General features: G+C 43.0%; 1 protein-coding gene across 1 annotated transcript; it reads right to left on the reverse strand.

The window, feature by feature from the left end:
* Window positions 1-1,997: 1,997 nt before the first annotated feature.
* e2f7 (E2F transcription factor 7) lies at window positions 1,998-9,074 on the reverse strand. Its single transcript, XM_076150178.1, has 13 exons — window positions 8,868-9,074; window positions 8,223-8,318; window positions 7,808-8,116; window positions 7,476-7,635; window positions 6,831-7,070; window positions 6,061-6,216; window positions 5,793-5,936; window positions 5,488-5,673; window positions 5,303-5,387; window positions 4,706-5,015; window positions 4,449-4,578; window positions 3,988-4,349; window positions 1,998-3,326 (listed from the first exon to the last, which is right to left on the reverse strand). The coding sequence occupies exons 2-13, from the start codon at window positions 8,316-8,318 to the stop codon at window positions 3,171-3,173; spliced, it is 2,334 nt and encodes a 777-aa protein (XP_076006293.1). The 5' UTR covers window positions 8,868-9,074; the 3' UTR covers window positions 1,998-3,170.
* Between the last annotated feature and the right edge of the window lie 8,455 nt (window positions 9,075-17,529).

Genomic DNA, 17,529 nt, shown 5'->3' on the forward strand with positions numbered 1-17,529 from the left:
ATAAAAATATATTCAAAAAAACAAACAACAACATAAATTAAGACATAAATTAAACTTGTGTCCTTTGGAGAGCAAACATCATTGTTAAGCTGATTGGTGGACCGTCTTTCCTCCAGGCCATACCCGCAGAAAGGCAAGAGACTTCCTCTACGCAACTTAAGCTGTACTGTAAGATATTTTACTTCACTACACTTACTTGAACATAGCATCTTCTAAATCACTGCTGCCGTGCAGGAAACGTTTGCTGCCAACATTCATTGATTTATGACCACATATAAACTGTAAACATACACAATATTGGCAGTCAGTGGTGATGTACGGGCCTGTGGTGTGCAATATCCAGACAGCTCATTAGGTTTTAAGGCCGGACAAGCAACATAAACAGACATTTCTCATTGATCTGGGAGGGTCGACACTTCTGAGGTCACTGGAGGAGGATTTATGCTCACTGCATGTGCGCACACACACGCTTACTGCACATAATCTGCATCCTGCTGCATACACAGCACATGTTAACATCCTGCAGTAGAAGCAGTTCTTGTGGCAGTAGCCAGAGCTCTCCTAGTGGCATTAGTTACAACTTGTCAGATGTGGAAAGTAACTAAGTACTATTAAAGACAGCTCAGTTTCTCAGTTTCATTATGTCAATCTTCTAAATTGGCATATTTTCATTATTTTCATCTGCTGTGCTTTGTTGTCTTAAATGGCAGCTCACTAGTATTCAGTTTTAGGTCTTTTATAAACACCCATACTAGATGTTTGGATCCACAGATGATGAGTGTATTTAAGTTGAACTCATTGACCGTTATAACAAACATGTTGTTTATTCATAATATCATTCTTGTTCACAGATATATATATATATATATATGTACATATATATATATATGTCACAGATGGATGTGTGACGCACAGAAACTCTTTGTTTGTGTTGGCGTGTGTGTCATCTCACATCCATCTGTTGGGCCATTTTGAAGTGGAATTATAGGTGAGCTATATTGATAGGCGCAGCAGACTCTGGACAGGTGGATTCAAACCCTGAAGCCACTGTGTGCTGCCCCCCCTGAGCCTTAGTAGAATTGTTTTGGAAACATGTTTGAGCTTAACTGATGTATTGGCAAACTGATATCAATAGCTGATATTTGCTAATTAACGCTACAGTATATTTATGTATTTTTGTGTATGTAATGTATGTTGTGTAAGCAGAACTGTAGCACATAAATGCTGCAATTGAGAATATCCTTTATGAGTTTAATGTAAAATGTATTTGAACACCTATAGTGACTGGCGAAATAATTCAATCCTCCTCCATGTGTACTGACCTAACCTGCCCAGTAGGTGGCAGTAGCGTTATAATGACCTTGTTTATTAAGACAATAGCATTAGTGATGCGCGCGAGTCGTGTCGGTGACAAGACATACATTTATGGATAAATACTTGAAAAGGAACAATTACGACTCCCAACTCGGCCCTGGACAAAATTCTAATCCAGACGAAGAGAGTAATATAAATGGTAGTAACTGAACTCGTAGCCAAATCAAATCGAGCTCAGCCTTTCAAGCACGACTGCTATAAAAAACTAAAAACACAGAGACTAAGATCTGTTGAGGAAGAGCTACGTGGGTGCCTTTCTTCAGTTCCGGTCAGGATATCAGCTTTGTGTTCATCTAGCCAGTCCCAGGTTTCACACTGAGTGAGTATACATAAATTGAGACTATTGACTAATTTTAATTGTAAATGTGTCATTTTGTGGTTTGTGTTGTGACTCAGGATTTTTTTGTATGTAAAAAAAACCCTTTAACACCTGAAAAACATTTGCCTAGTGGATGTTTTGCACATAAAGGCTTTGCAAGTTTCAGAATAAAACGAGCATGGACATCTGTATGCAACATTTCCCCTTAGTGGCACGATTCCCCCTCAAACTACTATCAAATATAAAAAGTAGACATTCCAAACTGATCAGTATAATATACTTTTTAATTACAAAGCTTACAACACAGAAGAAACCCCGCTTTTTAAAGAGCTACAGCCAAGATGTCAATCAGCAGAAACAACACCAGCAGTGCATCCATCCAAGCATTAAACATTCTGTACATGAAAGAATTACATGGCACTATGGATAAGAAGTACAAATATAATGACTGACATCAGACTGTACATTACTGAGTGGATGCTCTCTGCAGCCTTTGGTGTGACATCGCTGAGTGCTCCTGAATCAGTCGCAGTGGTTTCTCTGTACAAAGCACCAAGGTTTTGGCTGGAATAGTGGACTCACGACCGCTAGTCCAATAGTACAAATAGTGTAACTGTATAAATGTGGAACGCTGGTGGTAAACAGTATAATAATTCAGTCTACTGTCCCTGGGTTAATAAAGGTTCAACAATTAATTACAGTACTCAGATATCTCTCTAGATTTCATCACCTAAAGTTACAAGTCGGTTATTCAAGTATCTGACAGCATCGTCCCCTTATCAGGAGTTGGGCATTGAAACATAAAAAGATAATGGTTGGACAAACTCAGTAAACACAACAGCAACAGTAACGCGTATCCATGACTACTCAGGGATACATGAAAGACTCATCAGTCATCCACAGTTAAACTTAAGGCTTTAGTGATTTTTGTCCTCACAGTAATGTCTGACATCATCCCATATATTATCGTTGTAAACCAGGGATCAGCAGCTCTTTCCTATTATACCTTGAAACTGGAACCGAATCTTAAGGGGGAAACCAAACAGACATTCCTTTAAATTACTTAGTGCTAAAATGAAATTTCCTTTTAAGTCCCTGTAATCGACATAAATTAGCTAATATATAAATAGCGATTGGGCTATAATACACACATTTTAGGGAATTGGGGAGCTTGACTCTGTGTGGGTGACTCCCGCGACAGAAGGGCACTGTTACATCAGCGACACATCGAAAAGTCAAATGAGATAAAATCCCATAAGGATCAAGCAGAGACGTTTAAACCCTGTGCTTACAGTTTTTTTCTGAAATTTTGGAAGGAAACCTTTGAATCATTCATTAGCAAACTAACAAAGCACCGGCACATTTGTCACAGGAGAGGAAAAAGAGGAGGAACACCAGAGTGTTACTACATCCAGCCTGTGCTCACACACGTGCTCACACACACACACACACACACTCTGCCCATCTGCTCAGATGTCTAACAGGTTGGTGGGTGGCCGATATCCAGCCTCCTCTGGGCGGAGCCTCTTTTTCGGGCGGCTGGAGCGATGCCGACTGCATTTCCCAACGTTCCCGGGGTTTGGAAGAAAGCCTTGGAAGCAGGTCCCATGGCTTCCTTGGGAGTGTGTGGAGTCTGTGAAAGGAGGGAGATGTAAGCGTTGAGAACATCGATGTGCTATGCTATTCATTGTAAAAAATAAATACTCCCCTACGCCATAGAATGTTTGGGGAAACCCTGCCAGACGAGTATTAGCATTTAGTTGTGTCAAATCTTTTCATCCATATAAAGAAAGAAGCAAACATCTGCCTTCTTCTTTTGTCTGCGCTTTCATGAGATTATCATTCCAAAGGCATCACTGATTCTTGCCTCATTACAACAGTTGCTGCCTTGTCCCGTTGTTACTAATAGTGCATTAATTTGCCACCCAGAGCCTTGCAGGTAGTCAGAAAACGGCTTCATGCAAGGAGAGAAATGCCAGCAGAGCACCGCAGACAGGAACATTAATCCTTATTTAATGACATGGAGATTAATCAACTGGAACTGCCCTGGCACAAAAAGGCAACATCCATATGAATAAAGGAGGGAAATCCTGCTACTAAAGAGACACTGCTGAGCCAGGCAGTGTGGAGGGTTGTGGCATTTTGTGGCGGCCTGATACCAGAAAGGTCACATATCAATATGAAGTCAACTGCTGTCTAAATGAATCGAGCTTTGGAGCAGAAATGAAGGCGTGGGGCAAAGTAAACAGTACAGAAAAATAGTTGTCATAGAAATGTGTCACTGTGCATCTTACTAGTGGTTCTGGTGTGGCGGTGCTGACGGTCTGTCTGGGTCCTGAGGGAGAGTGTGGCGGGCCTGCCGCCGCCCCGTACAGCCGGGTCTGCTCCGGGGTGGACGGCGAGGGAATCGGCGACCTGCTCATCTCTGAAGCTGCCGCCAGGCCGTACTGCGCCGCCCCCACCATAAAGTGGGCGGGCGACATTACGGTGGGTAGGCCTTGTTTCTGTAGGCCGCCGGCCACGATGGGGTAGTGGGACAGGGCGGCGGAGGGCACCAGGACGTAGGGCAGGGCGAGCGTCGGGACGCTGCTGGGCGGAAGGGACAGGCCGGCTGGGGACTGACCCGTGGACAGGAGGAAGTTGAGGCTGTTGAGACCTGGAAGGGATGGGAGAGGTTTACAGGAGTGTTTACTCTGATGCTACATTTCACTACAACAACAAACAAGCAAGAAACAGAGCACAGATATCCTCATACCTGCATTGTTTGGCACATAGAGGTAGTGTGATGGCTGTGAAAGCTCACTGCTGCCACCCTGAGTTTCTCTGGACGCCTGATCTCTGGACAGTCCTGTCTGTGGATCCGCCTCTCCTTGGGGTTCAGCTCTCTGGAATAAAAACACACGTCAGAACTGAACTAACCTGGACTGAACCATGGAATGATCAAACGTTGATCTGGGAGGAGCGATTCAGGCTGAAACCCTCATCACATTGGTAATCAAATGTCCGCCTCACCCTTTCCTCTGACTCAAACAGTCCCTTCTTCTTGACCACTGTCTCTTCTTCTTCTCTCCTTCTCTTCTTCCTCTCCTCAGATTGGGACCCCGGTGACCCCTGACCTTCCGGGGTGTGGTTGGGTTTGTCCGGCGCCCTGTAGAGCATCACCACGGAGGGCTGCGACAGGCTGGGCAGGTAGGCCAGGCAGTGGGGAGAGGCGGGGGGGGTGAAGAGGTGCTCGGACGCCAGCAGTGTGGTTTGGCTGGAGGGCGGCGCTCTGCTGGCGTGTCTGTGGGCGAGCGTCTGCGGCCCTGAGCTGGGACGGTCACTGCAACGGAGAAACAACACATCCGATTGTTTGTAGCTTTAACTTCAGTACAATTCAATGTGTCACCTCAGCAACTGATGTGGATTCTTTGTGTGTGTGGCAGGTTGATGAAAAGAGAGTGTGTGTGGAGTAAATGGTTTGGCTGTAGAACTACTTGGCTTGCTGCAGATAAATCAGACCCAAGAGGACGGTGGGATGATGACACAGCAAGTGATGTACTCCATATGTGTGTGTGTGTGTGTGCGTGTGTTTGTGTGTGTGTGTGTCTGTGTGGTGCATCCACTCACTCTGTGGTGTTTTCAAACTGCAGTCGACACACGGCACCATTGAATGTTGTCATTCTGGAATAATCCACGGGCTGGTGTGGAAGAGCTGTGGCGTGGGGAAAAATCAAAGCAAATGGGAAATGAATACCAAACCTTGTATTGTAGTCGACAATAGGGTAGAATCAGAACATTGTTGTCTCTCTTACCCATTCGTTCTCTGTGAGGGCTGCTGGGGGCGGAGCTGACCTGCCGCTGGATGGCCACAGAGGTTGGCGTGATGTTAAAGGAAGCGTGGCGCGCCAGCTTGGGCTTCCCAAGATCCCGGATCGCCACCGGCTGCATGGCTCCTTGGGTACAGACTGGGGCGACGGCTGCTGGGTTCACGGTGTTTCCTACATAGAGTGACGAGGAAACATTTGTCATGGAGTGCACCTTAGAATTATAATGAATCAGAAAATGATGGCCTCTAGTCTCCTGCTCATCTCTTCTCTTCAAGCAGATGAATCCTTACCAGCGTTTGCGGCGTTGTGGAACTCGACGGGGCCGAGCCACTTGAAGGCCGGCTTCCTGCCCCTCTCTTCCCGGACGTGGACCTTCTTTATGAGGTTCAGGCTGGTCAACACGTTGGCGATGTCATAGAGACGCCGCACCTTAGCTGAGAACACAGGAAGTATGCGTGTGTGAGTTGTGTGGACGTGATGTGACAGGCAGCGTTATCCTTGAATAACATCACAAAAATTATACGATACGTTTACATCCTCGTCGGTTGCATTTCTTACTTTTGTACTTGCTGTGACTTGAGGAGTCCTGACTCTCCTCGATGAGGATCTTTGCGGCCGCGTCCAGCGTAACGGTCTGAGTTTTGGACACCAGGAACAGCATGACAAACTTTTGGCTCATGATGCGCAGGGACTTGTCTTTCCTGTTGCCGGCAGCTGCAGGAAACAGAGGAACATGTGTGTGAGGGGTGAGACTCATTCATAAGCAATTGAGGCCCCTATTAGCATTACATTAGTGATTTTATTTTGTAAATGCAGACTCGGTCTTGAATTTCTTGTGCTGCTCGCTGAGCTAAACAGTCACAACAAGAACTTCTTTCCGGTGACATCAGATATTATCAAACGTGCCGTTATCACCCAGCAACACACCCTCGATAATCACTCTTAATGAAAAAGTCAAGGTGTGAGTGAGGAGGCGTGGTCACTATGGAAACCAGGCTTGTATTCATTCCTATGGGTTTCAGCATAAAGTGTGAACCATCGTTAAGCTGCGGCGTTCATTTGGAGGCAGCTGCTCCCGGGATAAAGCCGACACTTCACTTTGACACACACAACTAAGGCATTGAGGCCCATGCTCTTATCCTATAAGTGCAATCATAAAACTCAGTTACTTTATCACCAGCATTAGAGGAGCTATTGGTAATGACGGCGAGGTGATGGGGAAAGTAAACGGGGCTCAAGCTATAAAGCATTCTTTAATAGAAGTTTTTTTCCCCCGACTCCATTATCTAAATGTTGAAGAATTCCTCCTCCTATCTCTCGTTCATTACCGGTGCTGGCGTCTCCTTCCCCGCCGTCGTCCTCGCGCCCCGGCCCGGCCCCCCTGGCCTCTGTGGCCAGCTCCATCTGGATGTGGTATCCTTGCTGCCTGCCTTTACGCTGCAGCTCCTCCAGCGTGGCCTCCAGCCGCTGTCGGCCGTACCAGGTGTAGCTGTTCTTGGCCATCCGGCCCACGATCATCAGAGACTCCAGCACGTTCACGATGTCGTAGATTCGCCGGCGCTCCACTCCTTAGAAAGCACAGACAGATAATATCAAGCACTTTGAATAAGAAAGTTAATGATCGAAATAAGGAGAAGTCACATAAAATAAGCAGTATTCCTTAAATATTTCTACTTTCAGCCTCACAGAGCTACAAAACCAAAAGGCTTTACTTCACTACCATTAACTACAGCAGCATATAACGGCTCACATGAAGAAGAGGTCTCCATAGCAGCCGCCCCTAAATCCAATAACGTGTAAAAACTTTACAATGCTCGTGAAACCGACATTAACTGCTTCCATTATCATCCGCCTCCCATGAGGTCTTCCCAATTACAGCAATGGCGCTCGCTGGGACTCGTCACACACATCACTAACGACCCCTCGCCTCGCCCTCCCCTCCGCTTGGCTTCTCCCCTCATACGGGCTCTTACTCAGATTGGTCGCCACCTCGTCCAGTGAGATCAAGTTGGGGCTGTGGACTGGCGGGTAATCTGGATAGAGCGCCAGGAACTTCTGGCACAGCAAACCCAGACTCTTCTGCTTCCTGCTCGGCTTCCTCTCTGCATCTTCGTCTTCCTCCGCAGCTTCAAACTAGACAAAAATATGAACAGATGCATTGATAAAAGAGTAATTACTGAACTGAATTTAGAGTTTTATTACTACTAAGCTGGAGAAATGCACAATGACAGACTTTTCTACCACAACAGTGAAAATTTAAACATATATACATTGATGCTTTGAGACAAATACTAAGAATACACACCTGGGTAGATTCCTCCATCTCTGTCTCATCTGCCACCGTGTCTGGACTGGTAGGTTTGTCCTCATTCTCTATGGGTCTGAACAGAACTTTCTTCATCTCCCTGTCTCTGATGTCCGGACTGGCCGCGCTGATCAGCATCTTCAGGTTGGCCGTGGGCGTCCAGGGCTGCTCGGTCAGGTTCGTGTGTTTGATAGGGGTGATGTGTGTGAGGTCGGGGGTATCAGCTCTCCTACTTTTCATCGAAGCGGGGACGTTGGACTCCGCCGACTTTATTGGCGTGGATCTTCTCCTGTCTGTGCAAATGTTCTCCTGTGATGGACATGGGGAGGGAATCAGCTGGTTACCATCAAATCTGTCCATTAATCCCCATTTCCCCACTCTCATACTGTTGCATTGCACTGTAAGTCCATCTTACCTTTTGTTCGCTTTGGCTCAGATCATGATCTGCCTCTGCCGGGAAACTTTTCCTTGGACTTGTGAGGTCTTTCAGTGCAAGACATTCAACTTCCATCTGAGAAGAGACCATTGGTAAAAGAAAAGGAAAATAGGAAATTAGAACAAATCAAGGTGGCAAACGTTATCACTAACTTACTGTGGTGAATAAAGTTGTAGGCGGAAACTTCAGACTAGTGGTCAGCTGAATTTGGCGCAAAGACATCAGCTAATGTAGCTTATAGCAAGCTAACTGGACGCGAAAAGAGTGGAGAAACTCTTAACTCGTACTTTTTTACTCATTGTCAGCATATCCTACAGCATCGCTATAGTTGTGTGTGTAAAAATCTCTGAATATTTCTGCCTTAAGTAATAAATCAGTTGTAGCGAAGTTATTAGTTGTAGCGTTACGGGCTGAGTGAAGGCATTTGCCTCAAATTAGCCCAAATGATTATGTTTTTCGCCCATTTACAGGCAGCAAAGCCTACAAAAGGCAATGGACCGCCACTCGTTACTTATTTGTGATATAATTAAAGCAAATGTAGCTGTAGTTAGCAGTTCAGCTAACACCACTAGCTCAGCTGATTGGTAAATCATTTAAGTTATAACAAGTAAAAACCGTTCTTACTTTTCTCACTCTTCCAATGAATTAGTTATCCCACTGTGTCTGTGTGTCCAGGCTTACAGTTGTCAGTGCGTCGATTCTTCAGAACAACATAGTTTCTGCTTTCCGTCTATAAAAATAAGCGGGCAGTAGTCTTCAGTCTTCGGCTGCGGGTGTCTGAACCTCCTCCCCGGTTTGCTTCGGTCTAATATGTCCGACTCCCGGGGAGAATTCATCATCACCCGCTCGAAAGCTTGTTTTCTGGCGCTCTCAGGCATCGGGCTGCCTCCAACCAATGAGCGCCGAGGGTTGTTATTACGTCACTCGCCTTCAGCCAATCGCGTCTGACCGGCTTGGAAGCGTTCCTTGGTTTTCGACAGTGGGCAAGCGGTGACCACGCCTACAAGATTGTGTTGGCGGGGCAACAGGCGCGCTCGGGCCCAAAGTGTGAAGGGGGAAAGAACGAGGTCTCACTCCGCACTCACATCCGGGTACTAATATTTAAAGGCCAGCGGGAAAAGTTGTTGGACATGTTTCAAACCTGTTCAAGTAATTCTAACATCTCTGAACCGCCTCAGGATAAACATGACCTTTCTTACTGACATTATTTCGCTGCTTTCAAGTTCAACTCATATCCACAACTGTAAATAGATACAGCCTATAATCTCTCGGATGAGTTTTTATAGATCGGATAGAGTGACTCATGTTCTCAACAGATGATCTTTATTTTAAATTCATCAAGGAGGTGTTGCTTGCTTTCTCCCACACTGACACATCGGCGTCCCGAAATGCATAAACCCCGCTCCTAGAAACCTGCTATTAATACCTTCGACCTAATCATTCGGGCCTTTGTCTCTTGCGGATGGCTGTAATTAGCCCTGCGGTTGAAACAGACAGATGGGAGGCAGTGGAGGGGGTCGACCGCAGGAGTGGCGCTAATACTACCTGTGGCACCGCGCGAAAAGTTGATGGGACAGATCGGTTTGAAGCAGGCCGGATCTCGCCCTGTATGCAAGCAGGCTGTCTGAGGACTGGCCCCCAGTGTTTGCACAACAGACCACAATACACAAAATCTACCGCCAAACGCTCTGCAAGACTGGGCTTGTGTGAAGAAGGGCACAGTTGTATGGATCAGCAGTCTAAGCAGTTACTATTATTGTTAAAAGGCCCCGTTATTGAAAGGTAATCAAAATAGCTTCATTAATTGTAAAATTTGGAGGAAAATGCCTACTCTGATACAGGGTTTGGTTCAGAGTCTGAGCCAGACCGAAGGAAGTGACCCAAGTATTATGTTTGTGATATGATTACTTTGGTGTTTTTGTGCACCGTCTGCTTTCATTTGAGTTCAGTGATCATAATTTTGCCCCGTCAGACTTTCCGCCAGTATTATGCTGGGAAACATTTCGCTCCATGATGATGACATTCACTTGATGTGTGATTATGTTGAAAAAAAAGCCACTAAAACATGTCTGAGTTGTATCATCACAGGCTTAGAATGGGCTTAATTTGTATCAATCAAACCCTTCTATCAAGGAGATAGTGAGAAGAATTTACAATGATTGGTTAGATAAGTGCCATAAATGTTTGAAGAATGATTTGTCATTTTCATAATTTCGTAGCGACCAAATAAACATTTACTGTAATTTGTTTGAAAATCAAATCATTATCACAAACATAATTCATAATTCATGTTTTGTTGCGGCTGTGCAGATGGAGGCTGCAGCTGTCAGCACTTGTGACGGAGTGATTAGATTTACTCTACAAGCTCTGTGTTTGATAGAAGCATTATGGTTATGAAGGAGAAAGATGGATGCATGCATGTGTTGTTTTACATATTGTTTACCTTCTATCTTTGCTCTTCTGTGCACAGGCTCATTATGTCATTACTCTTGCGATCACCCACTTATTACATTCTTTGTGTGACTGGAGCCTTAAGTACAGCAACCACATCAAGGGCGGCAACAAGCAAAAGTGAACTCGAACCTAAAGCCTGTAATTGTAATTATACTTCTATTTGGAGTCCCCTGAGGACACGTCACACACACATGCGCAGTAGATTCCCTTATTAATCATTAACTTAACCTTACATTCTGTGGTTATCACCCAGATGTTGCCAAAAACATTTATGAGGGGCTCCATAAAAGCAAACTGAGTGCCTGTTTGGTGGTTGATGGCCAACAGACTGGACTCAGTGGTGAACACAAACACAAATACCATCTGCCACTCATTAGTTAAGAGCCACATGAAGTGTAAAAGCATACAGATAGATGGTGTTTGGTATAGGCAGCTTTGCAAGTCTGTGCCTTCAAATGGCCACAGGATGGTTGAACAACATTAATGTATCCTCTAACCAGAATTGGAAGCTCTGTGAATTCATAATGAGAATAGCAGAGCAAGTGTTGAACTCTGACAAAGTTGCAAAATTGACACCTAAAGAAATGCACCCAGTAAAACAAACCCATTGCTTGATTATGTTATGAGTTTACCTGCCCACATGCCTTATTATCCTATAGAGGACAAGGATATCTATGTAACATATATTAAATGTTTTGTCAAAATTCATTAGACTTACGTGTGAATTATATTGCAGCCAGACCAGAAATGTAGTTGTAACATCATTTTGTGAATGTAGTGTGAATGTGTCTTTTTAAAATGGAGCATGAATGTGACTAACTGTTACTGTTAATTACAATATAAATAAGGCATGTTGGAAAAACATCTGTTGGTTAGTTATCTCAAATGTCACATTTGTTAGTGTAATATGGCAGCAGGGGATAAAGACGGACGACCCAATGAATATGAATGAACGCTGTCAGCCACATTGGCTAAAAGCCCTAAAAGCTTTCAAAGAAATAAATCATTCCTGATTGGAACACAAAACATTTCATGGATGGACGCATTTGTGGATCGCTATTAGTAAGTGCCTGTATTTTAGGCACACTATTTTTTCACTAATCTTCTCATCCGGAGCAACTTTGAGTAAACATAGGGGTAAAATAATATAAAAAAGAATAATATAAAATTAGACTCAATTTGTAGATCAGGAACATCATCAAGCAAGGAACAAAAGTAAGGAAATCAGAAGTGTCACAGTGTTTTCCTGATAAACAAAGGAGAATCAGAGAATGCTGATAAATGATAAATCAACACGAAGAAAACAACAATCATCTGTGTCTGTCAAACTCCTAAAGTGTGCTGGTGACAGCACCATAATTGGTCCCATCTCTGACAGAGATGAGACCGCATGCAGACAGGAGGTTTTGGTCATCTGGTGTCATGTTGTGGTGTTCACAACCTTCAGCTGAACAGGTAGCAAACAGAGGAACTGATTGTGGACTTCAGATGGAAGCCCACCACACTCTTGCTCCTGTCAATCCCCAGCTCCATCATAAGCAGAGCTGAGTTAGCCACACTGCTAGGGACTATCATTCCCCCCAAAAAAAGCCCAGCAGCGCATATACTTCCTGGGACACTTCCAGCTACAAATGATTCTTCACTGCCCTCATAGAACCAGTCCTCACATCATCTGTCACAGTCTGGTTTGGCTCTGCAACATTACACTCTAAGTGGAAACTACACCCCTGTGTTCGATGTGCAGAGAGGATCACCGACTTCCACCTCTAACTGATCTGCACTCATCCAGGACAAGAAAGAGGGCAAGGAAAATCATGTCTGACAACCTCCATCCAGGACACTCTCTGTTTCAGTGTCTCCCTTCTCTGTGATGAAAGAAGGTGCAAGCACTGAAAACAAGGACGACTCGCCACCTCCACAGGTTCTTCCTCCAAGGCAGCCATCAGCATTATAAACAATGACACTTCTCACAGTCCTGTCCCAGGACCTTCCACACCTGCCCTCACACTCCATATCCACACCTGCAAATGTGTACGTTGTAAGAATTTAAATACAATCACCATGCGTACATATTGTTCATAACTTATAACTTAACTTAACCCATTTCCCACTACCTCTACTGTTTATGTCATGTATCCAGTTTTGCACTTCATAAAGCACAATAACATAAAGTCACTCACAACTATTAGTTATTTTATTCTTGTATTGCTTTACTTTGTATTTAGTGTGCTTTCATAGTGAGCTTGTGTTGTGTACTTTTCCCATGACCTGATCCGACTCCATGTGAAATTCCTTGTACATCTGTATTTAGAATAGAAGTTGAATTTCTGTCCGTGTTCTCCCGGACCAAACAATGCCTGAAAAAGTATATGTATTTGTTTACCTAAAAGAACAAAATCAGTGTTATGATCTTCTGCACCTCCGTGTTTATACTTCCGTGTTTGCGGCGTTTCTTCAGAGAAGCACTTGAATGCACCAAAGTCATATGTTCCACTTCATCCTGAGATTGAGTTGTGTGTTGAAGCTTGGGTCTTTGTTTCTGTGACTGTGACTGTGTGTGTGTGTGTGTGTGTGTGTGTGTGTGTGTGTGTGTGTGTGTTCCCAGCTGAGTTTGAGCAGGAGCATGTTGTGACTCGTCCAGCTCTATATGTTGTCAGGGAGTCAGCTGAAGCACCAACAGCCAAATGTTTACCCTCACTCAACCCTGCAAGGCTTTTAACAGTGGTCACTTCTGATTGATCCGTGTTGATCAAATCAGCTAGTGACTTATTTGTTGCTGCTTGGTCAGTAACTAACAGACAGTTTTCCATACAGTTGCAATTTTCCAATAATCTCCTCATTTGCCAGTGAGGTTTGAAATGAGGTTTTCTGTTTTTTTGTTATTTGTCTGCATAGTAGGTGTATATGTGAAATGTAATAAGCTCTTTGCTTTCTCACATGTTGGATCACATTGAATTAAAGTTAGAATTAATCCAATCTTAAAACGAATGCTCCAACGAGCTTATCATGTCACACAGTATTTGTTTCTTTAGGTGAATTTGTCATTTTCTAGCCCACAGGGTCTTCAAACTTCAGAGGTCAGGACTGAGGTAAAGCTGCGTCTTTGGGCAGAGAATCAATGACTTGGTCAACACAACACTTCAGCAAGACGAGGCTGGACTACCTGATATGATTGAGTGATTCTGGATCACTCAGCTGTAAGACCTTCTCTTCTCTTTTTGCTGCACCACAGTAAAAAATCCTCCACTTGTGCGCCCTTGAAAACAACTTCGATTTATTTCAGCCTCTCTACTAAATGGAAATTGTATTTGTCCAAGTACGCCGTAAGCTCAGGGGAAGTGAGTCAATTTGTTGCCACGGCAGGATGGAAGCGAAACGTGAGCTAGTCTCTGTGCCTTCTCTCTCTTCTCTCTCTTCTCTCTTTCTCTCTTTCTCTCTCAAATACATGCAGTCAATGACCAGTGTCGATGGGGTGCATTTAGTTATTGGAGATCTTAGATGTAGCAGATAACATGCACATCTATAAGTGATACTTGTAAAGGATACTATTTGACAGTTGGTGAACCGGGTCCAAAGCCCTTTGAAGGGGATCCTTGTGTAAAATCATCACCAATCAGGCAACTGATGTATTCTCTTAAATGAAATTGAACAAAATATACCAATCTTAATAATTGTAGGTTTCAGTTCAATCAGTTCAGACTTTTGAGTATTATGTCTAAGATACAAAATGTATACAGATGAAAACTTATATTTAGCTTGGGGAAATTAGCAAGCTCACGAATTTCCATTAATGTCAAAATCTGATGGATTGTGTGTCAAAATTGCTCAGTTTTTCACAGACTTTATCATGATGACTCAAAGTCTTGAATGACTCAAAGTCTTGAATTCTAAATCTGTAAAACCCACTGCACTGCAGTGTCTGCAGTGCAGTGTGGTGTCTCCCAGCAGGAAAATGGAGAGAAGAAAAAGTTTCTGCAGATGTAAGTGTGATGATAATAGAGAAATTACAGAGCTGTAATTTCAGCACCCAGGAGGGTCATTTTATCTGCTTTCAGTCAGTATTATTATTTCAACCATAATACAGATTCTACAGTTAATTTGATCAAATAGACACTGAAGGATTCACTCCTGCTGATGCTTTATACATGAGGTATATGCAGTAAGAGGTGAATCATTTACTGAAAATACAATACAGATTATTTTATGATGAGATTATTCCTCATCCAGGAAAATATTACTCAGTGACTTCCTGCTGTGATGCTGCCTAATACTTGTTTATTAAAATGTTCTTTCATTTGCCACCTACAGAGAGGCAATGTAGAAAAATAATCATTTTATAGAACGTGATGACACATTTTGGTCCTTGAACATATTAATACTGCTGACAAACTTGCCAATTATTATTATTGATAATTATTTAATCATTAGTTTTAGAACAAAGAGCGATTGGAAGCAATTGTGGAAATAAATCATTGAGAATTTCTATTTTAAAAAAGGACAATAGTTAACCTAAAAAGAACAATTAATAGTCAAATTACATTTAAACATTCTAAAAAAGAACAAGATTAAAAGTGATTAATTCAAATCACCAATTGTTAAACATCTTCCTTATCTTTGAAAATAATGAAATAAATTATTTAAAAAAATAATCCTAGAAACACAAGAGGGGAACATTCCATAATAATAATAATACCAAAAATACAAAAATAATTATATGAATATTTTTTCCTGTCAAATACATGCACAAGTTTAGTAGAAGTATCTTAAAAACGTGGCACTAAAAGCAGTATCAACACAAATATTGCACTCATGCACTTAGTATTTCTTCCTACTTACTGAATATGTCACGGTCTGTCTTGTGTACTTCCAGTTTTATTTTGTAAATCTGTCTTGTCCATGTTCCTGGTGTCTTTACATCCTGCCCCCATGTGTTTCCCATCATTGTGATTACCTGTCTTCCCTAATGTGTTTCACGTGTGTCTCTTTGTCTCCTCCCCTGTCTGGTTGTGTATATGTACCCCTGTGTGACTTGTGTTCCTTGTCGCATCGTTGCCTTTGTCACGTCTGCTTCTGTACCTGCGTGCTGCTGCTACCTGTGGTACTTCTGTTACCCGTTCCTGTTTCCTGTTGTTCCTCTGTGGCACTACATCTAGTGTTTCCCCGTGCGCTCGACCTCCGTCTTATGCCTGTCCCCGACACCGCCTTTTGCCTGCTCCCTGGATACTTTTGCCTTTGTTAAATAAATACCTGTATCTATGAATCTGCACTTGGGTCCTCTGTTCTGGCATAACGTGACAGAATATGCATATGTTCAGCAAATGTTCTCACAATTTTGTGCAATATCATGTCTGATGTTTCATCTGGCCCTGTCACTAAGTTATGTTTAATATTTTATTGGCTGTTGCATCGCAATATCATTAAAATGTCCACAACCCAAAACAGTTGAGGTCACATATGAGGCCACTGTTATTTTGAGATCCATTTTTCTCTAAAGATATGGAAATGGCGGGGAGGCCAGAGGGTGGTGAGAGACAATATGCTGCACAATATGAATCAACACAGATAAATATGGAAAATTACCCTGTTTATGTTCTATCTTAGAGAAGCTCTATGAAACGCTTCTCTTATGCTCATTCCCAGTGTGATATGATTTGATTATATCCACCGTACGAGACGGAAACAAACAAAACAAACAAAAAGAAAACAATATGGTGCATTTTGCCGCAGCTTGTTAGGCTTCACATGTGTGATTTATGGATATTGGAGAGGGTTGGAAACCTGCAGGAGGCCGAGCTCAGTGAACTGGACCATCGGCCCAGGGCCCCATTTCACAACACATTTACTCAACAGGGTCCCCGTACTGAATCCTCAACTCAAGCTGCTGCTTTATTGGGTTGATGTTATGTAAATCTCTGTTAGTATTTGTTGGGGAAATATTTTGATAACACCTATTTGCAGTTTTAGTCTAATTAGTGTTGTGCATCATGTTTTTTTCACTTCTTTGACTATTTTGCTTAAGGCTCCCAGTTGACTTGACGCATATAAATATTCCTTAATGCGTATTAATGCTATGAAGATGCCTTTCGCTTCGCCATAGAGTTGTGGTTCACAACACAGCATCATTTCACATCTCTCTCTGTTCCAGCCACACCTGGCAAACTAAATCATTATGTTCACTTGATTGAGTGTTGTTGCTTCCTAGATTTTTAATGACTAGCTGTTTTACTAATCAGGTGTGGGAGAGCAACTAGAGCTGGAAAATATGCAGTGCTGGGCGACAAAAGGACTAAGGATTGGGAATTACTGTGACAGAAAATTTCATTTAGTTGACTACTTTTAAATTGTCAACTTAATTCATGATGAATATGAGATCCAGGGATTTGCACTGTTGTTGTCATGGTTTACACAGGCAGTTTCAGGAAGAACGTTTTCCTGTTTTGCTTTGCAGGAAGAGGATTGCTTAAGTCAACTGTCTCCTTTGTTCCTCTTCACTTTTCTCTTTTCTCATTGCGATTTCACCAGCAGTCACATTTCTGTAAAAGGCTAAAAACACCTTGTGTGTGTGCGTGCAAAAATTCATGGACACCTTAGATCGCCGCTGGCAGAAATGATAATGCTTTCATCTCATGTTGTCACTAGAGGCTGGTGTGTGATCGCATGTATGTACATGAGCACCACAGTCACAGGAAAAAGGTTTTCTGCAGGTGTAAATTTAAAAATTTGACTTTTGATATTTAGAATTGAAAATGGGATCCTCAGAACCAAGATGTTAATAACCGGTGTGCCTGAGTGTGTGTGTGTGTGTGTGTGTGTGTGTGTAGATCTTCCTTTC

Source organism: Genypterus blacodes, unplaced genomic scaffold (genome assembly GCF_046128005.1).
Source record: "Genypterus blacodes isolate CSIRO-AG114 ecotype Tasmania unplaced genomic scaffold, CSIRO-AGI_Gbla_v1 ptg000007l_1, whole genome shotgun sequence".
NCBI classification, from domain to species: domain Eukaryota; kingdom Metazoa; phylum Chordata; class Actinopteri; order Ophidiiformes; family Ophidiidae; genus Genypterus; species Genypterus blacodes.